This window comes from Saccostrea echinata, unplaced genomic scaffold, assembly GCF_033153115.1.
Source record: "Saccostrea echinata isolate AGI-Se365-2 ecotype Australia unplaced genomic scaffold, CSIRO_AGI_Sech_v1 ptg000025l, whole genome shotgun sequence".
Taxonomy (NCBI): Eukaryota; Metazoa; Mollusca; class Bivalvia; order Ostreida; family Ostreidae; genus Saccostrea; species Saccostrea echinata.
Genome location: NW_026889774.1, coordinates 1,214,965 through 1,242,677, shown reverse-complemented (window position 1 = coordinate 1,242,677; position 27,713 = coordinate 1,214,965). Strand labels below are relative to the sequence as shown.

The 27,713-nt window shown below is 32.0% G+C and overlaps 1 protein-coding gene across 2 annotated transcripts; it reads left to right on the top strand.

The window, feature by feature from the left end:
- The first annotated feature begins 1,247 nt into the window (after positions 1 to 1,247).
- LOC133191855 (sodium- and chloride-dependent GABA transporter 1-like) lies at positions 1,248 to 27,396 on the top strand. Of its 2 annotated transcripts, none has more exons than XM_061327587.1 (14): positions 1,248 to 1,381; positions 11,646 to 11,865; positions 14,139 to 14,270; positions 15,270 to 15,591; positions 15,827 to 15,959; positions 16,789 to 16,923; positions 19,459 to 19,562; positions 19,863 to 19,987; positions 20,447 to 20,559; positions 24,374 to 24,505; positions 24,709 to 24,808; positions 25,079 to 25,179; positions 25,306 to 25,473; positions 25,850 to 27,396. In XM_061327587.1, the coding sequence occupies exons 1-14, from the start codon at positions 1,376 to 1,378 to the stop codon at positions 26,036 to 26,038; spliced, it is 1,980 nt and encodes a 659-aa protein (XP_061183571.1). In that variant the 5' UTR covers positions 1,248 to 1,375; the 3' UTR covers positions 26,039 to 27,396. The 2 variants fall into 2 exon arrangements, with proteins under 2 accessions (XP_061183571.1, XP_061183572.1); XM_061327588.1 differs by lacking the exon at positions 1,248 to 1,381 and adding an exon at positions 10,094 to 10,177.
- Positions 27,397 to 27,713: the final 317 nt, after the last annotated feature.

The window sequence follows — 27,713 nt, the reverse complement described above, 5'->3', positions numbered from 1 at the left end:
GCGACTTAAGTCGGTCGTCAGCAATTTCAGCTCATCTGAACTAAAAGTTCCAGCGATTTAAGTCGTCAGCAATTTTAGCTCACCTGAACTAAAAGCTCCAGCGATTTAAGTCGTTAGCAATTTTAGCTCACTTGAACCAAAAGTTCCAGTGACAACTGTTGACTGTCGTCTGTATGTCTAACTTTTGACAATTTTGACTTCTTGAATCTTCTCCAGAACTCTCCAAATCGATTCTTGTGTTTCGATGTATCAAATCGATACCCTATACATGTACATTGATGTATCAATGTATTGTTACACCCCTAATCATGGCCCTCGAGGACAGGGTGAGTCCATAATAGGAGACATGGAAATATATAAGAAAAATCATTAAAATTTTCTTTTCAAGAACAGCAAGACACGATTAGTCATTTTACATTGGAATTTAAATGTATTTATATTGATGTACAAACAGCCTCAGGGAGTATAAAACAAGTTTCTTGGCCTCTGGGGGTTTTGTGGGGCAAAAAATATTATTTGCAAATTGTATGTACATACTAAACTTTTTCAAATCAAATTAAAGTACCTTGGCTTAGTATGGGGCTAAAATTGGGGGGGGGGGGTCAAATTTTCCATTATGCATGTTTACAGAAAAAAATAAAAGAAATATTCTTTTCCAAAGCAGTAAGGCCATTTTAGTTATGTCGATATAGAAGCATTATCCCGATGCATCCTATGTTGTGTGGTTTCAATTTCGGTTAAGTCATAATCCCATGAAGATAATGTACATGAATGTACAGTATTCGGTCAAAATCTTTCAAAGGACAAAAGAAAGGATTCTTTAAAAAAAAAAAAAAAAAAAAAAAAACTGATGAAAAACAGCATATCCAAGTTGATGATGGAGGCCCATGGGCCTCTTGTTAATTCTTCTTACTTTTGAATAAAGTTTCTGTTTACAAGCGCAATACCCCTGCTTATTTTATCGGAATGATCTCCCCTGGATAACCATATAAAGGTGTTCTGATGAAATAAAGGTATGAAGTAAGCATACGACGCAATTCCATGTCCAAAATGACATTTAATACAATTAGATGCCCATCTACAACATATGAATATTATTTTTTCTCTTCTCTACATGTTTTGTTGTAATAAGTGCGTAATTATGTTACCAATTGTGCTCTATATACTTGAACTAGGCTCAGATCAACCATTACTTAAGAGTACATGTAAAAACCGTGTAAAAGAGCACTAGACAAGTCTACTAACTATACTTGCTCCCGAGCAAACCGGTTGAAAGTGGTTTCAAGGAATTATATGCTACCTCTATATAACATATCCCAGGATTATTTCGAATCATTTGACCTATCTACGTTGTTGCTGCAAGTACTATTGTACTATGAAGGTAAGAACATTATATACACAAGAACATTTTATGTACCATACAATGTTCTTTTGTGTAGCGTGTAGCAAAATTAACTGAAGGAAATATATATATATAAATAAAGATTAATTTATTAAAGATTTAATAAAAAACAAATGTGAATAAAGTAGACCATTCTTGCTTTAGGTTTATACACGCGCTTTCCGTCGATTTTTCAGTCCCTTTTAACTTAATTTACTTACAATGACGAATGCATTAAATTATTGGATTGTTAATTAACTATGAAGTCGAACTTTAAAGATAATTTGTATTGTTCCTTCAAAAATATCAAAGAACATATTCATAAAATGTTTTTAATTGCAACTTGGTTTGAATACATTGTGACTTTGCCTCAAAATTCGATGCCTTTTTTTTTTTTTTTTTTTTTTTTTTTTTTTTTTTTGAAGAGAGAATTCTAAATTAATATACCGCTTCATATACTTGGCATTAAACTGCATGCTTAATTTCTTTTTCAAAATAAAAAAAAAATCGTCTCATGATTCTTAACAATTCTCTTAATAAGGCACTGTGTAGGAAGAAAGTGGGTCAAAACAATAGCACGTGCGTCGTTTGTTACAGATTCCAAAAATACTTGAGCACGCGCATCATTCTAGATCTGATCAGATAGCGTAAAAAAGAACATTATCAGAATTTAAGCAAATGCGCTTTAGTTTTTGCTTTATGCAAAAAATTCTTAAAATTCCAAAGGATGTTGCTCCAAATCGCAGATTATTGTTTATGTTGTAAAGAAATCGCAACCTTGACAATGTTCCAGCATCTGCATGAATTGTTGGTAAACATACATGGCGGAATGCCCTCTGTACTAATAATATCAGTCATTGAATTTCCTCGAAACGTTCATTACATTATTTAACGTTTTTTTCCCAAAAAGATGCCTTTAAATTCAGCTTTCTATTAAAGCTGGACGAGCTTTCTATTAAAGTGGCTGCACAGCACTCAAATTATATGTAGTGCTGTATAAAAAAGTAGAAACGATGTCGGGTTCGTATATAATTATGATGTACTTCTGTACATATAATTGTATTCTTTATCAGTGATAAATATAGCTGAATGTAAAGGGAGTTCGGATGAAAATCTTCGAGACTTGAGCGAGATCTTCCTGTATTTTTAATGTGTTTTCGGTCGAAGTTGCGAAGGAAGCCGATATATCATAATGGAAATTAAAGAGAATTTATCACGTCGTGTTACTTTCTTCTTGTGTAAAGAGCATTTCTAGAATGCATCGTATCTCTCTCTCCCCCTCTCTTGGAATAGTATATAATCATTCATGTTAGATTAAAGTTCATAATTTAGGCTTTTTGCATGTATGAAATAATCCCAATATTCACACCTGTAACCTTAAAAGTAACCGCTTAAAAGTTTGACCGATCGTCCATTATAAACCTTTGCCAATTTTTTAACTGAGAAGTCTTGTGAACGAACAAACATGTAGACGAAACAGAAGAAAAATTATATGTTGATATGTCCTCCGTCCACCTTTCAGGTAATCATAATTGCTTGATTTATTTCCTCTCCTAAAAGTGTTCATTATTTCTGTATATTTGTAAGATTTTATTCAAAATTAGATGAATTACGTACTTAATATTGTATTTTTCCCCAGGAATGAAGTATATAAGCAGTCAAACTGAGACGTCGGTGCATAGAGTTACAATCAGTCTAGCAGTGGGCCCCTTTTTGCAATAAATTGTATTTATTTAGTTGAAACCTGTATCACAATATATTGCTGTTACCTTAAGGAAAAGTCACAATCACCAGTGGAAGTCCGTTCTTCTCAAATGGCGTGGATATTTCAATGAAGAAATTATTACCATACACCTCATTTACAAAGGACAAAAACATAAATAAATAGTACATGTATACAAGAAGAAGAGTTTTAGTAAAATTAATCTATAAAATAGAAACTTACAAAATTAAAAAAAAAAATGGTCGTTGAACCACAACGCTCACCTGAGTCACATTTTACCTCCTGAGGTTTGAATGTAGATACGAGGGTCGTTCAATAAATAATGCAACAGGTCATCTAAAAGTAAGAAAAGTACGTAATACATATGCTAAACATTTTCAATCCCTCAAAGCATTCCCTGTTGTCCTTTACATATGTCTTAAGTCTTTGTACCCATGGCCAGAAAACCTCAGCATACCCATCTTTAGGGATGCCCCAAAGACACTGATGAATATCACTTCCCATGACATATCTAATATTGTACAATCTTCCTTTGATTGTTTTCATGCATTTTTGGAATAAAAAGATCTCACAATGGCTGAGATCTAGCGAATATGGGGAATGGCAAAAATCTGTTAACTTTCTTTTCTTCAGAATTTCATTTTTTCATGTATATTTCTGTGCTTATTTGCAGCAGCATTGCTAAGTGCAAGAAAATTACCCTTGGGGCGATGTTTGGACTTCCTTTGCAGGAAATCTGTTATATGCAGATATGTTATATGTCAATTTAACAATATCTGGTATATTTACTATAGAAACAAAGCTACTTTCAGGATTTACCCCTCTATATTTACGTCTGATGATCCCTTTTTGGCTTGTCAAGAATTTTTTGGCAATCTCCCTTCAACTGAAAATGCCCCCCCCCCAACAACAACTGAAATTGCTCCCTATACGACCGGGCGGGCGTGTAATTGCTATCTGGTTGCCCTTGGGAAGTTTTTAAGGTGCATATTTTTTGCCCTATATAATTGTTTTTATGAATATTTGTAAAGTTTGACCCCCCCCCCCCCCAATAAAACGTTCCTCTGTCAAAATCTGGAAAAACGATAATCTTTACATAGCTTCATAGGGAGGTTGTGTATTAATTTGACTAACTCAGTATGGTTCATCTGTTCTTGAGAAGAATATGGTGTATGCCTTAAGATATTTTCAACTTATACCTTTAATAAATTTTGACTTCCTATTATACATGTGGCCCCATCCTAGCTCCTGCATTGGTCATGATTTAAAAAAAAAGGAAGAAATGATTAAATGAATAGGTAATACTGTATCAGGGCACGTACATGTATATAAAACTTATTTTAACAGACTCTGTGTTTCTTGAGGGGGTGGGGTATTTAAACGACCTTATTCTATTTTCACAAGGCCCATCTTTTAAACAAAATTGTACGAAATTTTGATTAGATTGGCTTAGTGTTTCTGGAGACGAAATTGCATTTGGCACAGGTGAGCTAAAAAATTAAATTTACCTTTTGATTGTTGAACAGAAGGGTTTAATTCAGTGTAGGGACAAGACGTGTTATATCACATCTAAAGGTCAATAAAAAAGAGACCAAGACAATTTTTAGATTGTCCGCATTAATGAAACTCGGTTACATTTGATTCTGGTTACTGGATGAACTAAGAGGAGGTAATACATTTTATTTATGTAACTTTCCACGATTTAGTTTACAAGATTTACTGTAAATCACTTTTATTTGACATTTTAAACGTGATAAAGATTTCATTCTTTAATTACAAGTACCTGAAAATTAAGCAGGTTTACAGATCTATTTTTTTTTTACAGTTCCTAGAGTTACCTTTCTTGGATATAATATTCAACAACACTATACATAATACACGTACATGTACATGTATGGAGAGAGAGAGAGAGAGAGAGAGAGAGAGAGAGAGAGAGAGAGAGATTAAATCGCACTGATAATTCAGGAACTGGGAAATACAATGTAATAAGAATACTAATATATTTTTTAAATGATTAAAGTATTTATGCTAACACACTTACATATATTTCAGCGTCATACAATACTGTGGGACAAATAACATTCCATTCCAGAACGTTGTTATGTATGAGTAAAGTGTACAATGAGGATTTTCCACCTTTCTGTACTTTTAATGTTGACAATATTAGAAAAAAAAAAAAATGGGGACAATGTTTTCAGACGCATTGATAGATCAAGGTAAAGGGACAGTTTATGATTTCGCATACCATATGAAGATAATGCTGGTTTGGTTGACGAACTTTGGAGAGTCGATAAAGAAGTCTTATTTTTCCTTTTTTTTTTTTTAAAGAAGTTCTTTAAGTTAAGTTTTTAAGTTCTGAAACTATAAATATCGCTTTGAAATTATGCATGTAGGTCTATGCAAAGTCATACAAGCGTAGTATAATAAGTATAACTGGTAACTGGTTAAAAAAAATGCAATGAAAATGGCTTTAAAAAACATAAATGTTTCTGACGTACAATCCAATTTTATTTTCAGTATCAGTTTATCTCCTTTCTGAAACATTTCATAAATTAAGATGGTTATTCCATATTATGCCTATTTTATAGTAACATATATAAATAAAGTACATGTACTTCCATATTATACCTATTTTATAGTTATATATATAAAAGTACATGATTTGTCTGATGAAAGGGTATTAAATTTGTTAATTTTGTAAAATGGTACGGTAGACATGTGCATGGAAAAATGATTAAATTTGATTGGAAAGGCCTCAAGTCCATGGAGATTCTCTAATTTTTTGACTGTCTTTTTATCGTGCCTCGAAGAAAACATGAGGTTGAAGCCTAAATCAAACTTAGTTTAGATCATTCTCCATTTTATAGCCGGACAAATGAAACTTAATTTACAAAATGCTTATATACATGTACTGTGCACTTTTTGCTGACGAATTTATTTTCTGAGGCCCCAGGATTATTTCTAACATATAAGCATGAACAAAAAATACGCATGTATATAAAAGTAGAAAAATAAAGAAAAATTAAGATATTTGAAGCACTTTAACTGCTGTGGTATTCCCAAAATTAAATATGAACTTTCGAAATTCTAGAATTTGAGAGTGTTCGACTTTACAACAAAAAAAAGTGGAAGGAGGAGGGGGGGGCGGGGGCAACCAGCATCTAAAAGAAAATTTACTATAGCAAAAATACTATACTCGAGCTCAGAAAAAAGGAGGGGTCCCCTACCCCGCGTTCTAGGGGCCTGGTATTTCATGTCGAAACGATCATTATATATTCTAATATACAATGTAAATTATTTCGCTCAAAAGTAAGGAATTATAATACAACCAATTTTCATCAGTATAGTCACCGGCTTCAGTTATTAGATTAGAACCCAACACGAAACTAGAAATGCAGTTCTTTATTAAGTGGAGTTCATTTTCAATAAACATAGTTCTTCATTAACCACAAGATAGCCGAAGTGTATGTTCACTTATAATTCATTAAAATTCTGTTTTTAGAATATTTACACAATCAATCAAGGGATGTCCCTAAATAAATGACATTGAAAAGCACTAAAAAATTGTTTATATTTGATCTGTAGAATTTAAAATTTGTTTGATTTAGCTTAAATTTCTACTTTTTTTTACAAGTAACCCAAAGATCATTCAACTTTACTTTGTCTTATATTCAACATTTACATTCAACTTTGTCTTGAAATATATCTTGGCGGATCATATTTCTTAAGAAAACAGATATGTTGTATAAGTCATGAAAGCAAGAGTGAATTGAACTTAACTCATGGATTTAGAGGGGAAAAACACTCTAAGAGAAAAAAAAATGGATTAATTGCAGCTAGGTCCCTAACAGCTTTTCAGATTGGGAGTGGGAGAGATGGTTAAGTTGGGGGGGGGGGGGGTCTTAAACCATAACATTCAGAGTTCGAATCAAATTGTCATACAATGCATATATACGTATATATTTCATAGGGAAGTAAAAAACATGTTGTGGAGGGAATGGTGCTTTCTCTGATAGGGTCCAGGCCCCGGGATCGTAAAAGACACACACAGAGTCCAATCTTCTGTAAAATACCATTAATACTAGTAACTGGAATCTGAACTTGAACTCAAAATAAGCACTCTGGTGATGCATTATTTTGGCCTTTCCACCATTTCAGGACGCTATACATGTTTCGACTGAAGGCCAAATCGTTTCACAATCCTGGGGCTAGGAATGTTAGAGGGATTTATTGCAGTAATTTTCCCAGCCAACAGCGGTTTAATGATGACCACGTACTGCTGTGCATGTTTCCATGACCCTAGCTGCTCTTTGGTCTTCTTCCTTGCACATCTGTATGAAAATGTCAAAATGTTTTTCATTGAAAAAATTCTTCAATGCATGCTCAAGGCCATAGTGTCAAACTGGTTTACTGGTTTAAATTTGAATTCATCTCTCCGTCGGCTTATGGTGGCGTCCTAACATACACGTATTCTTAAAGGGACGTATTTAGCAAACAAACAACTATTACCCAAAAGAAATCAAAATTGCCACCAAAGCTTGAATTTTTTCATAATGTAATATACAAACAAGCTTATATTTTTAAAAAAGCTAGCGCTGTAGCCATTATTGAAAACAGAAGCAGATGATTATTTTTCTGAGCAGATAACTATTAATAGGAAGATTGCGCTGCACTGGGGGAGGGAGCTAGGGGGGGGGGTCTCGATTCAGAATGATAAAGTAGCAATCACAACTTCTCGGGCCTTTTCGAAAAGCTCAGAAAAACTTTACATCACCCGACGGAGGTTAAAATGTTGTACAAAATGGAGTCGCTTCCCATTAATTAAAGTATTAATTTTGCTATAGACAGAGTTGATTTTCTCTTCTTAGTATATATTTAGGTTACATCGTACGTTGCATTCAATGAAGTTTACCTCCAGCCTCTATATAGATTAGAGGCGCCAAAACATTTATATATTTCAATGTTTCTAAGAAAATAAGGTTGTCATGGACGCTAGCGTACACTGTACCAATTCCGAGCTTGCCCGAAGAAAAGCCCGAGTAAGGTATTCACATGACTGTGTTATCAATTTTAGAAATATAACTGATCTCTGCTGTCTTGGTATAATAGGACCTAAGATAAGTTGGTACTTTTTTGTAAAGGTTAGACGACAGACAAAACACGAAACTGCAGATGATATGAATTAATTTTCAGATGACACATCGATGTAATACGATTATTTTTCAAAATGCTGCCGTGAATTCGAGCATGCGTATTCCAGGCGCGGAGTCAGGTAGGGGCACTCTCGATGAACGCCCCCTCTATAACCCAAATAATTTCAGATGTAGTTTTCATTTCCATATATGGATGAAATAAAAGTCGAATTAGTCATTTTTGTGTTAAAATAAATACACGTATCTTTACCTAATTGCCAAGTCACCCCAAGGCCCCTTCCGGGCATTGTCTTAAACCCGATGGGTCCTCGGCGGTGTCCATATCCCTCGCAATCTAACAGCACCTCTTTAAAACAAAATCCTGGATCCGCGCCAGAATTCCATTAAAACATGTAGTTGCTATAGCATTCGAGAGAGCCAGCAAATACGCGCTTTCTTTAACACTGCATAATTTCGCTAGACTTACTATTATAGTAATTGTTGTAAGTTTAGTACACTAGATCTCGTGGGTAATAATATACATTTTTTGACTGTGTTCGGGGACATTGCGATGGCTTCCTTGTTTGTAATTACTTAATTAGATTTAACCTTAATCCCGTCTATATTGTGACGTAATAACGTCATAGCGGTCCAATATCTCATCGACAGGTCCAATATCTCGCCTTGCAGTCCAACATCGATTTTTTTTTTCAGGCCGCTCAGAAAAAAAGGAAATGTTAGACTTTTTTAAAGGAATCAAACAATTTTTGAAAGGTATTACAAATTGAAGTTACTCATATAAGATTTTTAATTAAAATTAAGAGAATATTTTACATGGAGATACATTTTTTTTTGTGGGGGGGGGGGTAAAAATATATATTACGTACACAGCTGTATGCTTTTCTTTTGTATTTGTTATATGCATTCTATTTATTAAGTTCATCATTATACATAATAATAAACATGAAAAGACATGTCTTTTTAGTTAGTTTACGATCGAGTTAGTTATAAAGTAGTTATTCATGCAATTGCAAGTAAATAAAAAATAGATAAATAAATAAATAGATAAATAAAATTGACAATTTTTTAAAGCCCGGACCATACCTGTCTTAATTGAATTTTTTAACAACTTACTCTCCGGCACGGCCATGCATATTTTTTTCTTGTTCTTTTTTGTTTGTTTGTTTGTTAATTTGTTTGGCTTTTTTATTTGTTGTAGTTATAGCGCTTTAAATGGAGGGTACGCCGAGTAGTATCATACGCATTTTAATAGGTGTTTAAACGGCCTAAAAATAGGAATAAACTACCATGAATTTAATGCGGATAATATACGCTGTTGATTAATTGTTTATTGCAAGGTCACGTGAATGACCCCATGATGTTGTACGGCTATTCCCAGAATTTTTTTTTAATGCAGTTCTCGTTAATTTATGTTGCCACTTCCAGAAAGACTAGATGAATAATTTAGCGGTAAAAATATGTATACGGCAGATATAAACCATTGCTTTCTGTAGTTTAAAAATGCATTACAATAAAAACAAACAAACAAATTTATAGATATAAATCAAGTATATGCCGGTAAATACATAGTATTTTACGACATGTTCATCAATTACTGTTTCATTTTTTTGTGGTCAACTTACTTCTATTTAAGGTTTAACAAATTTGAAAATGTATCAGTAAAAACCTTTGACTAAGAGGAAATGTTTTTGAACTTTACTATATACCAAACTCCTCTGATTTTAGCACAACCCTGTAGGGTGAAGTGACGTAGAGGAAAATTTTCTTGTAACCTCGAACATATATTCAAGCAGTGACCGACTTTTTTGTTAGATGCAAGAGACGATCCCCGAGCTCAATTGTCCATTTTGTTAATAAAAATATTTCAATTTTTATTTAAAAAAGAGTTTTGGATATAAATTAAAAACTACCAATTTTAAGGTAGGACATTCTATGTTTTTTGTCTAAATGTGTTATCATGGATTTTGCATTGTGAATAAAAAAACCGCGTGGTTTATGATCGATGTTCGTGTGAGGGTAAAGAATAGTTTTAAAGATATATATTCTTATAACTGTTTTATTCAATTATATGAACAGATGAAGATGTATATTATTATTTTAAATAAAATGATATATACTGCAAAATATTACAATACATGTATTGTGAATTGTTTGATTTTATATAACCGTGCATGCTGCATGCTCAGAAAGGGGTAATAAATCTGAAAAAAAATCTAAATCTATTTGAAAGCTTAGAACAATAATAATTCTCATATTTTTTCTCGGAAATATTCATACAGAACCATTATCGCATAGATTATTTATGGAAAAAGGACAAAATTCGATTACTAATAAAATCATTTTTATTTTATTAAAGAAGCGCGAATTTTAAATATATGATCTCTTATTTAATTACCCATGTAATGTAAATATCTATATACGAACGGAATGTAGATGCGTAATCGTACGGGTTTCATGACTTAGTTTCGCAGTATCATATCCGGTTAAATTCATAGTCAATTCGAACGATGAAATTAAAAACGTCTGCTCGCCTGTTTTGGAGGTTTGAAAAAGCAGAAGGTTGTCATGTTATGGAAGTTTAAAAAGTATCTGTAACTATGAAATTTAGCCATTGTTTAATTTTAAAAAAATAAGTTAACTATGTGTATTGAAATCATTTCGTTTAAAATAACAAAAACTACACGTCTATAGAATAAAATGATAAATATAGATATATTTTTTGTTAAAATAATGCTTGGGAACTAGAGCTCTGTAAATGGAATATATACTGTTTAACATATTTGTGTACAATGTGCTTTTTTAAAAATGTAATCATCAAATGTCGGAAAACTGTTGGGGCTTTTAACCCCTCCCCCTCCCCCCCCCCCCTTGAATTTTTTTGGATCAGACATCGATCGTTTGATCCCACCCTAAGTATAAAATAACTTTGCTAATACGAATCCTTAAAAGGTCTTCATTGAATTTACATAAATAAATGCAATAGGCTTGTCAAGAATACAGCATGTAAACACATGCTCAACTAGGCTATATCCAGCTCATTTAGGAAATATTTTCTGTTTTTGATATTTTATAATATTTCTTTTCAAAGTAATGGTAAATTAAATTTAAAGTTTGTAAGCACCATAATAATGTAGATAACAATAAATAAATAAATAAAAAGTCAACAAATTCTGCAAATTTAATCATGAAAGACAATAATAATATATATGTGGAGAAAACATTAAACCAAAAGGGTGGATAGAGCAGACATGTTGACTTTAATGAATATTCAAAATAAAGAGAAGAAAACACACTACGGCATGCCATTGGACAAATGTATACATCTGTAAGAAGAATGACACTTGGAAAACTCCTAATTATCTTATTGATCTTTGTTTATTCTACGCAGGATTTGGAATTTACGCTAGATATTGCAAAGATGAAGAAGGAGGATGCAGAGTCTTCTAAAAGCTGCTCTTCTGACGATTCTATTGTCCAGCAGAAGAAAAAAATCCAAGAGAGGGATGGCTGGAAAGGGCGACTGGACTTTATTATGACATGCATTGGGTATGCCGTGGGATTGGGAAATATTTGGAGATTTCCTTACCTTTGTTACAAAAGCGGTGGTGGTAAGTGATTTTGCGTTGATAATTGGTACCTCATATAATGAATTTTATTACTTTAAGATGACAAAGAATGCACATTTACGCACCTTTAAAAAAAAAATTAAGTAAATGTGAATTTCTTTTTATAAAAAAATAAGGGAGGGGTGCAAAAGTTTTTAGGTAACTCTCGAAAAAAAAATTGTTAATTAAAAAAATAATATATATAATTTTTGTAAATGAAAAGGATGTAGCTGCTTAAAGTGCCTTCATTTGCATAAGCATTTGGATGTAAGTCAAAAGATCAGCGACAAATATGCTGTATGAAAGAATAAAAATAGATCTGAAATGTTGTGCCCGAGGTGTGGAAAATCAAGGAAAATAAACATTGTCTATAATTACACATTCCGTTATGGATGTAAATGTAATCTTCAGAATCCAAGATGTGTGTTCTTTGTGTAGACTTTGGGAAATATTTCTAAATTACAATGTGCATCATACCTCACATGCCTGTTGAAAAGCCTGAATTCATTATGCTGATATTTATATAGTATTAATGTTTGAGGTTTGGTTAAAGTAAATGCAGTAAATGCAATAGGGAAGGAAATGCAATGGTTTTATTTTTTAGTACAGACAGAATGAATAAAGTGACAGTGCTATTGTTATGAAGGATTGCTTTGGAATCTAAATGAGAAGGGGAAAAAATATGCTATAACAGTAAAAGATTTATTTAATAGCGCATGGATTAATGTATATATAGTAAAACCAAAGAGAGAGAGAGAGAGAAATTACTTGTGATTAGTTTGTGTTGGAATATTGAGACGTCGTCATTTAATGACAGTGAAAGGTTTCCGTTAGATGTAAAGAATCGCGAGATGAAATTTAAGAACTAAGTCTTGCTTACAGTCGTGTTATCCATATAGACTTTCTTGTGATCCTTGTATACTCAGTAAATTGACAAAACAAGTATATGTACATAGTTTACGTAAACACACAACAAAGCAGTGGAGGAAGTTTTTTTCCACTTAATCACTTATATACCGTAAAAATGCGAAGGATATGTTGACATGAAAATATTTACACTAACAGTTGTAAATACCCTTACTGATAACTTTTCAAATTAATATGTTGGGTCCAAAATTAAAAATAAAATGATTTGTTTGATATGCTCTGAGCCTGAGCGACCCGTCAAAATCACAGCTCTCCGATCATTTTTTTTTTTCAGCACTTTAAATTAAATTAAATTAAATTTATTTATTTTTGTTTCCACTGAAACACAGATTTTTTTTTAAAGTTAAGGTTTATCATTTCCCAAAGACGCTTTTTTTTAGATTGAATGTTTTTACAGCAATAATTTAAAATCTGTCTTGCTGTCTAGTGTATATATTATAATGAAACATCAATATTTTTAAAAGTCGTTTAAATGACGATTATCAATGCGTTCTAAAGAAAAGAAAAACACTACTTACCTACCACCTACCCACCTTGAGAAATGGGGGTCGGAGTACATAAAACAAAAACAAAAAAAATTTAAATATTTAAAAAAAAAAGGCCTCGACAGCTACATGTACATGTATATTTTCCTGACTTTGTAAACAAATATTTATAATAGCGCTCCATGCAGGAGTACTAATGTACTTAAATTGGATGACACAGTGAAAATGTCCTGACGATTTAGTAAAAACAGGATCAAGCTTAGCCTATGTTTAAGAATTATAAGGATGGAAAAAACGGACAGTGACTTGGTTATCTAGATCACAGTGGTGAAAGAAGAACCTTAAAACTTTGACCTATTTTTGACTGGTGAAATGTCCCGTATTGTATTAGTCTTCCGTAACGGAGACCGCGAGATTAGCGTTAAAGATATTTAATATTTGAAAGAAGCTCCTTACTTAAAAAATATTTGGAATGTTATGTTATTTTGCCATAAAAAGTTAAAATTAAAATATCAGAGAATGGTGTTGCAGAGCACGTAGCGATAGTCAACAAAAGAATTCTATCAGTCTCTATTGATCAGATCGATATTTTATTTTCCGAGACTACATTAATGGATCCATCGAGGACATAACTTGTGTTAAAATGTAATTGCGGCAAATGAATATTTCGCCGGTTTTATTAAATGTCGCAACATTTTTTTTCAGGGTATTCATGATTCCGTTTTATGCAATTGCAAGTTTTTAAAACGTTAGAATTACAGAGATATGACAGGTCAAAATGTGGAATTTATAGATTTCTTTAAATTTAGAAGAAATGATATTTACTGTATTTTCTTAAAATTAATAAAGGTAATTGATTTTCAGGTGCTTTCTTCATTCCCTATGTGATGTTTCTAGTCCTTTGCGGGGTACCTCTTTTCTTTCTGGAGGCGTCTTATGGACAGTTCTCTAGTCTGAGTCCAATTTCAGTATGGAGAATGTGCCCACTGTTCAAAGGTAAGATAGATCAATGTTGAGCAGGAGTTTATAGGCAATAACGGCCGGTTTACCTGTCCGTGGCTTGGTTACCCGTTTGCCCATCACTGGCAAGAAATTTGTCTGTGCGCCACATGGTTTAACTTTTTCATTCACTATACTTGCATGTTGTAATTTACGTGTCCGTTTACACATAACATTATTTACAACACTCGAGCACTACCATACTTGAATTTTCATTTGTTAAAAAGGTTCCGCTTCTCTACGTTTTTCCGGAAGAAAACTGATAATTCGTTGTATTTTATAAGCCGGAAACTACACGTATACTTGTCGGTGTATAACAACAAAGAAAGGTGCAGGAAATTTCTCCTTATTTTGTGATGAAATAAAAATCGATTCATGCATGCAACGTGTAGAATTTGCAACAGTCAGCGAAATAAGCATGGAAAATTCCCACTTTTTTCTCTCATTTGCAGTGCGTGCAATAGAACTTTAGACAAGGGCAATTGGTGCAAATTAAACTGATAAGCACTGGCAACTGACATGTTTTGAAAAACAATACATTTACCTTGTGAATGTGAGGTTATGTGGACTATAACAATAGGCTACCTGTACATTGATACTTGCCTAGGGCAATCTTTAAGGTGCAATGCCCATTGATAAGGCCCTGGGAAAAGTTTACTGACCCTTATCCTTAAAGTCACAAAGTTCATGAAGTAAGTGATCTTTCTGGCATATTTCCTAGCAATAGAAATATGCATTGTGGGAATTTTTTTAATGGATAATAAGAAAATCTTTCAAAGAGACAGCAAAATACGCCATTGCCCTTGTTAGGCAAATCTTACCATGCTAACCTTGTAAAATTTGCAAGAATTTCTAACATTTTATGTTCAAAACTTCAATTTATCTACTTTTCACATGTATCAGAAAAAAAATATATCAAACAACACTTAAATAGGTTTTAAAAAACTACAAAAACATAAAATTCTTGCTTAAAAATGAAAAGTATTTATGTTTCAGGTGTTGGAGTAGGAATGGTTATGGTGTCTGCAATCGTGTGTATTTACTATAACGTGATAGTAGCCTGGACGTTGTATTTTCTGTACATGTCTTTCCGGGCAGTTCTGCCTTGGAGTACGTGTGATAATGATTGGAATACGGAAAATTGCGTTGTAGGAATAGGAAATATTCACAATCCTACTCGGGGTAATGTTTCAGCCTTCTCCCTGGGAAATTCTACATACAATGATACATCTAACACAAATAGTACTTTCTTCAATGGGACTGTGGCCGCAACGGCTCTTGTCGGCAAAAAGATGTCAGCAAGCGAGGAGTTTTGGACGTGAGTATTCATAAATTCAAAAATATTTTTTTTGTCGGAACTACTGTGTGTTGATCAATTAATTATGTAAATACTGTTTTTATTAAATCTCTCCTCACTTTTATTAAATTGATGTATTTTGTATATATGTCGACTTTGATTATGAATTTATTACATCATGGTCAATATTGCTTTTCTAGAAGATATAAAGACTGTTATTTTTTAAAATTTATTATTTATTTTTTATTTCTTGCAGACGGCACGTTCTAGAAATTACTGAAGGAATAAACAATCCGGGTACCATACGATGGCAGCTGTTGATTTGCTTGACTCTGGCGTGGGTCACCGTGTTTTTGTGCCTATTTAAAGGTGTCAAAGTTTTAGGAAAGGTACGTTGAACTTGGGCCTCAGTAGAATCACAGTTGTGATCACACATACGTTCAATAAGATTAAAGTACATGCATAAATAGGACGACCATAAATAGCTAGAAGTATTAAGCAAGTCTTCACCCAAACAATAAAAGTGACCTCTCGTTAGATAATGTCAAGTGCTCAAATTTTGAAGATTTGCTTAAAAAAAAATATTGAGCAACATAAAGTGTCAATTGTTTTGTGGTTTACATAATAAAAACTTAGCAGCACATTCAACTAAAACAAATTATTTTTGTCTTCATTTAACAGTCATTTGACCTAGAACGCATCCTTATATCCTTGTTAGCAAAGATCAAAAATTGATTGAAATTTTCATTCAGATACGATATTAATTTTGGTGACTCATTTGAACAGGTGTTGAACATGATATACAAGTATATTTGACTCTTCAACAATTCCTCTTATATATGAATCATCAGAATTATATATATTAACCATAACTTTTAATGCAACAAATGTTAAACGGTATATGAACATCGTATATGTATGATGAAATAAGAGAATAAAATGTTCTTACTTATCCTAGTATTATTAATCAATATTTTGAATAGATTTATATTGACTGTTCTATTGTTTTAAAATCTATATGGAGAAGACAATTCGGAATCTCGTCATCAGCACCATATAAACACATAAATAAACGTTTGATAAAACATATTTTTTTTTCTGCTTAATACTACTCTTGAATTTGGGACGTTTGAAGCTAAGCTTTTCTGTAGAGTACTGCTAATCCCGTAATTAGATATATACACATGTATTGCATTAAAGATTTTTATTTTATTTCAGGTGATGCATTTTGCAGCCCCTTTTCCATATCTAGTCTTGCTAGTATTATTGATCAGAGGAGTAACCCTGCCGGGTGCAGTGAACGGCATTAAATTCTACATTTTACCGAAGTGGGAGAGGCTGGCTGACTACCAGGTAAATAAAAAAAACCCACACAGACTAATTGGAGAAAATAGTTCCAAGTACAAAAAAGCTCTTTTAACATGTTCAAGGTTTCGTAATAAAATAACATTGTACTTTAAACGAGCGTCAACAAATGTTATGGATATTTCGCGAGTTTTTCACAGCATGCGTCTTGAGGAAGATCTGAGCAAATGGTTGGCAATCGACTGATAAATTTTGATTGTATTATATTAAATTTTTGAATAAATTTAAAAAATAAGTGGTTTGTTTTGGCAGCGGTTAACAGTATGTATATAATTTCAAAATAGCGGAAAATTTCTTTTGTTAGATACATGACACAGATATTGAATTTAAAAGATAAGTTTGAAAATAGAACACAATATACGATAGAGGAGTCGTATTTACTTCCCGTGACAAAAACCTAATTTGAACACGAACCCAGAATATTCTCGATCGATATTTCGAAATAGCAATGTTTTTTTGCTCTCTAAATAGATAATCAAATGTAAATATTTGCAAACTTGAGTAAGAGGATTTATTATGTTCATCGTGTGTGTGTTTGTGTGTGTAAAGTTTCACATTTTCATCTTTTTCTCAAGTACCCAGGGGCCAATTTCGACCAAACTTGTCATAGAGCATCATTGCATAAAGGGGATAAAAATATTTTCATATGGAGGGGATATAAAAAAAAAAGAAATATAAACTATACAGAATTTAGTGTGAGATCCCTTAAAAATCTTCTAAAGAACCGCTTGGCCAGAAAAGACAGAACTTATTTTGGAAACTTCTCAATACATAGTATTGTATTGTTAAAATTTTTTCCATATCATGGCTTGTGGGTCCAATATGAGAAATAGGGGGTCAAAGTTAAATATATGTATACAAAAATTACAATAAATAAAAAAAAAATAAAAAAAATAAAAATCTTCTCAAGAAGAACACAAATACCGCAGTCAAATTTTTATACAAGAATCATCAGGTAGTATAGATGTATTGAAGTTTGCTATAAGCAAGACTGGGGTCGTAGCAGATAATATCTTTTTAATAAATGGAAAATCTTTAAAAAGAAAGGAACAGTAGTTTAGGTTAAAATCAGATTTGTTCACATCATGGCCCCTTCGGCTTGGGTAGGGTCACAATACAGTTATGATTTACATGGTATTAGGTATTATGAATATGTAGAAGAAATCTTTTAAAACATTCTAAAGACAGACGTAATTTTCTGCAGTTATATGACTGATATTTCTTTTTTGAAAATTAAATCCAAAACATAGTTGGCTAAGTAGGACAAGCTTGAACATGATGCTTTTTAGGATCCCCCTTTCTCGGACCCCCTTCATTTTTTTAAGGGTTGACCAAAATCATGGAGGAGAAAACCAGCAGGGTCATAATAATTAAGTCAGCATCAGGTCCGTAAGAAGCAATTTAGTTTGGGGGGCACAGACATACATTTTCAGTTGGGGAGGCACTTATAACCAAAAAAAAAAAAAAAAAGGTTATCAGACGTTTTCATTGAGGGGGCACAAGCATATAGTTATGTTTTCTATAGTATTCTATATATGGGCAAAATTACTGGGGGGCACCCCCACCCCAGGTTCCTTTTCATGTAGTAGCTTCATGTTTGGACATGGACTGAGGGCGCAGATTTATACAGAAATAATAAGATATTCATAAGACAAAAAGGCTAGAACTTGTAAAGTTGAAGTCAGGCCTTACTATATTGTAAATTAACATTGTTGAAGTTGTGGACGACTGTAAGACTGTAATTTATCGACCATAATAAGGGGTTCAGTTAACGACATCCACATATAAATTTGTCACAGTGAATAGTGAATGGGCAGTCGGATGAGCACTGAGGCCCGTAAGCCTCCGCTTGTTCAATCTAATACAAAGTGTGAACGACCAAAAATTGAGAGATGCAGACATTCAGAACTTTCGCTTAAAGTAAGCTAACTCTACTTTCATACACAAACGGGGAAAGGTTTTTGTGATTTAGCATCCAGAGAAAGAAAAAAAGTGTACCATCTATTTTGTAATTATTAACTTGGTGTTACTTCTGTACTTTCAAGTTGGCAAATTACAGATGTGAGATAGGCTTTATGTTATCTTTTCACTCTTGCTGGAAGTGAAACACAGCTTCAACCGAAAGAATTATTACTGGCAAAGTTGAATTCTGCATCTTTGCCAAACAAAATACATTTAAGCACCATGTGAAGCCATGTGTAACTTCAGAAAGTCATCATCGAAATTCCTCAGAAATGATTATCTTTTAGAGAAATTTTGTGAAGGCAATTCTTAAGCTCTTCTTTTGAGGTTTCAATGGTCCCGTGTGTATTAATAAATAACGTTCACAAGTTAAAAGGGAGGGGTTGGAGTATATTGGATTCAGGAAGTTCGTAGACATTTTTCGTCCTAAGATTTTCAATGAAACTCTTCACCCCCCCCCCCCTCCCCGACATCACCCCGAACCCACCCCCAGTTTTACAAAATACAGAATTATTCTTCGAAATGATTAAATAATATATGTTTGATTTTGATGTGTGGTAGGTGTGGGGAGATGCTGCGCTACAGATATTCTACTCAGTGGGCATGGCATGGGGAGGAATTATTACTATGGCCAGTTATAACAGGTTCAGCAATAATATTTACAGGTATGATGATCAATAAAATATGAAGATAATCCCGTTTCTGTAAGCTTAATATGAAGAAAAATATAATATTGTAGTCTTGTTTACCGTTTTCTTAATATAAGGTTTATTTTTCAACATGAAACACAGTTAATTATGTATGAATTTAAAAGCTGCGGATGAAGTTTCATATTAGTTTTTTTCAATATCAAGGTTAGTAAAGTCGGTCAGTAGACCATGGCCAACGCTAAACAGACGTATTTTTGGTGTTAGAATATCATCACCCATGTTTATAATCATATATGTTATTATTTTTATTTTAAGGGATGCAATGTTGGTGCCCATAATTAACTGCAGCACCAGCATTTTTGCGGGTTTTGTGATTTTTTCCATTTTGGGATTCATGGCAGAGTCCGCCAATACAACAGTTGAAAATGTTGTCAGTCAAGGTATAAACATTAAATTAATCAACACACCAGCAACTCACACTGATAGAAAATTTCATGAGAGATCTGTTAAATTAATGATCAAATTTCCAAATTCGAATTATATTAAATCTTTGATTTTCAAGCTATTTTTGCAAACAATTTGTAATTTAATAGTCATTAGAAACCGAAAAGATAGGCATGAATGTAGAAACATAACTTATTATTATAGAAAAAAAAACAATGCTGAATTAAATCCAGTGAAGTTGCAAAATTTTCAGAGAATTAAGGATAAGAAGGATAAAATTTTCTTTCTTACTTATTTCACGAGAAAAGTATATTTGGTAGTTGAAAATATTCTGGAAAGAAATAAAATTAATGGTTTCAAATAGCTAAATACTAGTCAATATCAAAATTCAAAAATGAACTTTTTTGTTCAAGGCATTAATGTTAAACTAAATTTGTAAAATATTTTATCCATAGGACCTGGATTAACATTTGTGGCATATCCAGAAGCTGTTGCCAACCTCCCCATTTCACCTATGTGGGCAGTTCTATTTTTTCTGATGTTATTCACCATTGGTTTGGACAGCCAGGTAGCTAAAACCTCATCTCCTTATCATTTACGTTACATTTTCTGTTCCCTAGTCTATTTGAGAGGTCAAGTAACCTTTTCTGAGTTATTTATTACATTTGAAAATGCTTATAATGATAAAAAAATTGATATTTAAAAGATGAACTTATTCATTTTTCCAAATTTCATGGTGAAGGCTCTTTTTTTCAAAACAAAAACAAAAGAAAAATAAAGAAAAAACCCTATTAGATAAATAAGATAACTAAATCAGATAGTACATGTAACCATTTGTAAACTTCAAGGCAATTAGCATATTATGTTGAAACATTTAAAAGTGCACGTACATTTGAATGTTTTGTATATATTATAAATTTATCCAAGAAGATGTGCAGGTGAATCAATAGGTAAGGCAGGTATATTGAAGAAATGATGTAGAACAGATGGTTATATGATGGTTACATATGGAACATGTACACAAGTTTCTGAATATTTATTGAAAGCAATCACTGATTGTGGTTCACCAATCAAAATATTCTATGCACATATCTGTACAACCTTTCACACAGATTTAGATAAAGAAATTAAAATTGGTGAAGACTATTTTTGATGTAAAAATTTTGTTGCTAAATCCCTTTACTTGTTTTTCGAGAAAGAGCCAAGAAAAATGGAATAAATGTGGTTTGACACTCTCAAGTAGACTGAATTGAATATTTTCCTGTTACCTTAAATTAACATTAGACAGAAAGCAACACCATTCACAAGTATGTAAGCAGTTTTATATTACAGAATGAGAATTATGAATATCAAACTTTTCAGAGGTGAAAAATATTCTGAATTAACATGTGTAGATTTTAGAGTGTTTTACTGTATCAACTATATATATAATGGAATATTTGTAATTTTTTCTTTATAAATGATAAAGTTTGAGTTAGTTTTACCCAAGCTAAAAAGACGTTTTACTCTTTCTGATATATGGAAAACAAAGTTGCAGAGAATGTAATCTTAAAATGACTTCAGATTTTGTTTGAAGGTATTGTTTACTATCCCAACACAGAAAATTCTTATCAAAATAGTAATAATGAGATTTATGTTTCAAAATTACAATAGGCATATAGATGTATTCATAGTGTGAATTCAGAGATGCAAGGACAGTGTGCTATAAGTTTAAGTACATGTACATTGTATGACTTGAATTTTAAGTGAAGGAAAGGGTCAGAAAAAAAATCCTGTTTGTTGCATAGTCATGAAACCAGCTTTTATAATTGGTTAGCCAGTCTTGTATGGTTTGTTGCATTGAATGCTGTTTTCAGTTACGTTAAACTCCATTCACTCATAAGTTAAAATGACATTGAAAATGTTAGCATTCTCATTTTGTAAAAGGTCATCTAACACAAACTATCTTTCATATAAAGTGCCTAAAAGGTCATCTAACACAAACTATCTTTCATATAAAGTGCTTTAAAGTGTTGTCAGTTCTTCAAAAAAATTATATTCTGTGTTGGGAGGGTATATAAGAAAATAATGTATATTTCTGAAATTGAAAAATAACCCATACTTTTAAATATGGAAATTTTAAGATATTTTGAATTGAAAATATATATATTTTAGATTAATTTTTAAAAGATTGAAAGGAGCAACTATGTTATCCATGCTGAAAAGTTCATTTTCAAAATTAACAGTTTTTGTATACATGAAACAAACTATATTCTGTTAGAAGGTGAATGTGAAGCGCTTTTCTTTGGGGGTAAGGTCGACCTTTTAATTCATCCAGGTAAGCAAATACATGAAACAGAGTGTTAGAGAAAACAAGGGTACATTGTGAAATTAATTATTTTCATGTCTGTAACAAACACTTTGTTGAAATCCTGGCTTTGATAATTGAAAGCATTTCAGAAAAGTATTTCATGCTTTTAAAAATGCTTTCTATATCACGCTTTCTGGTTTTGACAGGGTGTTTTTTATCCAATTCTTTATATGCTCGTCAATCAACGCATGAGTATTTGTATATAAATGATTGAATATTGAATGAATGAACCTTTTGAGTAAAGTTGTAAATGAATTTTGCTTTAGTTTTTTGCCAGTAGGTGTGTAATTGTACAAGAGAGAAAGAGAGAGAGAGAGAGAGAGAGAGAGCTCGAGATAATATTAAAGTCATGTACATCAACAAAAGTAAAATAACGTTTTATTGTGAAACCTTTTTGCTCAATTACCAAATTGCCGAAATAAGGGCCTGGCCCCTGTTCAGCTTTCGTAATCATGTAGTATCCATTTAAGAATCTGTAGATGTCGTTACCTAGCACTGCTCTTTTCCCCGTTTAAAAATACAAAGGATCCATATCAAATTTGTTATGTACACGTCATGAACATTTTAAGATTAGGTACATTTAGTAGATATACACTGAAATCTAATTATTTGCAAAACAGTTGACAAAGAATTCCTTAGAATTTGATCGTGAGTATACTGAAGTTTGCAATAAAAATTCTCCCTTAAATAGTTAGTGCATAGGTTTCATTCCCAAAAACGTGTCTTTGAACAATTTAAAAAATATATATCTATGCAGTGAAGAAACTGCTTAATCGTGAGCCAAACATAAAACGATTTTTTAAAAAAAGGACACTGTATGTAGTTTTACTTCATATATTACAAAGCGTGATATTGTTCAATTTTGATGCTTCAAATATATAATTCCATGAATTCGTACATGTTTAAACCTTCCGGTTTCAAAGATTGGAAAATAAAGCACACATACTTCAAAGTTCTAATTTATGTTCAATAATTCAATCAGATATATCTTTATGCATTCTATAAATCAGACAAAATATATTTATCATGCAGATTTAGCGAATGCATATATTTCTGCTTCATCTGGATTGTCTGGACTCAAAGTTGGATCCAAATCTAGTCGATTTTTGGACTAACTGGATATTTTTTTTCTCAAAATTTTCAAAGAAAAATCGGTTTGAGATAGTGTTGTGTGTTACATGATTTTGATTTCCTTCATTGAGACAGGTATGGTCGGCAACAGAAGCAAAGGGGGCCTCGAACAGGCATCGCCAGGCTGAAAGTCAAATAGGTTTTTATATGTCCATTTTGTGATCGAAACATAGATGTTAAATTGAAATATTTGAGGAACTAGGATATCGATATACGGGGTGAAAATATTCATATGAGAAATATTTAATCACAGTCCCCTTTTTAAAATAATGATGTGGTGATGTTGCATAAAGTGAATTAATTTCATCCTTAGGGAGGAATGTAAATTTATATTCCTAAGCATGATCAATTAACATTTCAATGACATATCTTCACCCCATGGATTTGTTTTAGTTTTTTTAATGTGTACAATTTAATTTTTAGGTTACTTCTTCGTAAAATTAAATGAATATGCTTTTATATTTACCCAAGAATATGGACATCTTTCTACCCCAAATAACTTCTCAATACTTACAAATTTTGTAAATTAATGTGGTCACAAAACTAAATTCCCTTTACCCCATAAAAACAGAAATGCATCCAAATCAGACTGCTTGTTTATTAGTATCATACTCAGGTTATGAGTGGTGATTTTATAACTACTATATATTTTTCAGTATTTGTAATTGCTTTATCTTATCTAAATTAAAGAAATGGCAAATAGAATACAATGATGTGTAAATATCTAAATTTGAAATCACTGTGTTTTTAAATTTGGTTTTCCAAAGATATGACTGAAGCAATTATAGATATCTGATATATTTTGTTGCCTTCATATTTACATGCTATAGTGTTAAAAGGAAAAAAGGGTTAATTTATAAAAGATCCGATGTTATAGTATTTCAAAAATTATTTTATTTAGTTTGGTATGGTTGAAACTTGCATATCAGCATTTTTGGACGAATACCCACATTTATTGCGAAAGAAGAGAACACTGATTTGTTTCTTAGCCTGTCTCTTTGAATTTCTGTTGGGTCTTCCTTGCATTACACAGGTGAGATATATATGTGTTAATATGAAATAATCTTAAAGCTGATTGTTAAGAGTTATTAAATTTTCACCTTTTTTTCTTCAGCTTTAATATTGATAAAAAATGTACATAAAAAAAGAAATCGAACGAATTCATATCGTTTCCTTTTAAGTGTGTTGACAGAAGCTAGATTTCTCTGAAATGTTACGCAAAATTTCTATTTTCAGGGTGGAATTTACGTTCTGCAGATAATGGATTGGTACTGTGCTAGCTTCTCGTTAATGCTTATCTCCCTAACAGAATGTCTGGCTATTGCATGGATATATGGTAAATATTTAGATGTCTTCTGAATTGCTTTTCTTATCCAAATGGAATAAAGACGGATCTGAGAATGTTTTCTGCTTCAGTTTTAATAATATTGGTACGAGCTGTTGGAATATATTTACATTTATATTGCCTCATAAAGTTGACATTTTTGAGAATCTTAGACTGTTGTTGTATTGATACAGAACTGAGATACATGTGAATGCATGCATACCCTCATAGTTTACAATTTATCACGTTACTTTTCAATTGATGATGAATGGTATATTTCAGGCACAGAGCGATTTTACAAAGACATTGAATTAATGCTTGGGTACAAACCTCATGCCATTTGGCATATAATGTGGCGATATATTACACCAACTATAATCTTGGTAATTTTATTTTGTTTATATTGATTTTTATTGAACATTTCTTATATCATCTATTTTTAGATCTTTTTTGTGATATTCACGTAAGACTCTTACCCTTATTTTAAAAAAAAAATTATAATTGAACAGGGCATTTGGTTATTCAGCGTCATCACTCTAGGACCTGTTACATACGATGGGAGAGCATATCCCGAGTGGGCCATAGTTTTTGGATGGTGTCTTGGTGTGGCATCAATGCTTCCGATTCCAATTATTGCTATCACGTCTTTTATATGTTCAGAAGGAACACTTTGTGAGGTGAAAATCGTTGTTTCAATTACTATTCCATGAAATAGAGTTAATATCGAAAAAAAAAGCACATGCTGAAATTTTGCACTGGTTATTCACATATTTCATTAAAATTTTATATGGAAGGGAGTAACTACCAATAAAATCATCAGAGGTCTCTCTTACATTTAGCTTTTGAAAAAAAATCATTTTATTATTGATGTGCTTCAGCAAATTTCAAGTGTTGAAAAGAAGTAACTACATGTACTAATTAATTCATTAAATGCTTCTCGTACAACAAGCTTATGTTGGGGACGAAAATTGTGTAATTGTTGATGTGTCTCAGAAAATATTAAAGTGTTGGAGACCTAACTTAATGAAGCAACCACCGTATTCTCTTTTGCAGAGGTGGAACAAGTTGACAACCCCTCTAGAAAGTTGGGGGCCCAGTCAGCCAGAAGATAGAGAGAGATACCACGCCTCGTTATCACATTCAAAAAGCGGTACATTTATGGAGATAATTGACTCCGTTCAAAAAGCAGAGGAGGAAAATGCCTCAACACCATTCATTGACAAAGTGAAAATGTCCAGTTGACTTTAAATTTTATTTTTGGAAAAAAAAATTTTGAAGAGAAAAGGGAAAAAACTCAAAGAAAACACAAAAATCTGTCCTTTTCCTGGCATGATTTTCTGGAGTTGCATGTGAATATATAAATATATATTTTAAGCACATTTTATCTTCGGCGATATTCCTCCAAAGGATTATTTTCTTGAAACGCATCAGAATCATGCAAAGAAAATCCAAACAAAGAAGTTGTCAATAATGACCCAGTGTTAGACTTTACGTCTACTTTAGTTACTATTTACAAATGTAGGTTTGTGTTGGTAGATTTAGTAATGTCTAGTCTGTCGCTTATTCTGATTTATAAGTGGATTTAGACATAACGTATTCTTAGATTTAGTTGTTTTTTTTTTGTTTCATGTTTTTTAAATATGGTTGAAGATAGTCGAATCTGTATGGTTCTGCTATGATATAGCACCAATTTTGTTGTATTTTTCTTGATTTTTGTTGTTTAATAAAACGATTAGAGGATTCCATGAATCATTTTTAATCAGACATATAAAAGGCGATACTTGTTCTTATTTTTGGACAGTGTATCCTAAATTATGTGCCTTCATTGTCTATAGATGTAGCACTGCTGGTGTTTTATGTTTATGTAGCATTTATTTAAGCACATTTGCTTTTAAACATACTTTAAAAGATGTAACAATTTTAAAACCAATGAAGCTTAATTCAAATGTTTGAATATTTTTTTTTTCTAGTTTTCTAGTTATTATTCATTCATTTGTTTTTGTCTTTATTTTGTTAAATAATCAATGCAATTAACTGTCAAGTAATTACATTTATCACTACAAAGCTTAAAAAACAGATTGTTTCTTCAACCTGTTTTGTGTTTTTGTCTTACATATGAATATGCAAAGCATAATATTTTTTATTTGTTGTACAGCTGTTAAAATTAAAAATTAAGTATCTCATAGTTTTTTTTACGGATTCCTTTTTTCTTTTTAATTATTTCATTTGTTTAAAAAGGCATATCTTTAAGTAAATTTTAAATGAAAAATAGATGTGTTCAAACAAAGAAAACTTTATACCCTTTAATTTACAGTTTTTGATCTGATATAGTTTAAAATTGAGAATGTGATATCCTTAATGTAATTAAGGTTATATTCTTAATGTAATTGAGGTTTACAAAACTACATATTTTCTTTATTTTGTTTCATCTTTACATCCAAATATTTTATTTGACTGCCTTGGATGTTTTAGCAGGTTAAATGAAAACATGGTTGAACTAATTATAAATGATTATAAACACTTGTTTATATGATATAAATGTTTGAAAATCACTTGAACCAAAAGATAAATAAACATTTGATTAAATTTTTGTTAAAAAATCTTTGGTTTGTGTTTAGTTAATGTATGAATTATTGCAAAGAATAATGCCACGAAAAATATTTTACAAGTTAGGCTCAATTTTTTTCATTCCCATACCTGAACTAATGACTCAAGTTATCTTTTCTGAAGTTTGTCCGTTTATCATTATCGCTGTCTTTTAACTTGGCTCATCTGACAACTGGCTAAAGGGGATTCAAGTTTGTTGAAATGAAGGGCCAAACCCTCTTTCAAGGGCAGATAATTAAAAATTAGTAAAAATATAATGACATCTTTCAAAAATCTTTTCAAGAACAAATTGGCCAGAAGTTATGAAAGA

Coding starts and splice junctions, on each gene's coding strand:
- LOC133191855 (XM_061327587.1), top strand. Junction 11,866..14,138: donor TTGTTACAAAAGCGGTGGTG/GTAAGTGATTTT, acceptor ATTGATTTTCAG/GTGCTTTCTTCATTCCCTAT. Junction 24,506..24,708: donor GTCTTCCTTGCATTACACAG/GTGAGATATATA, acceptor TTCTATTTTCAG/GGTGGAATTTACGTTCTGCA.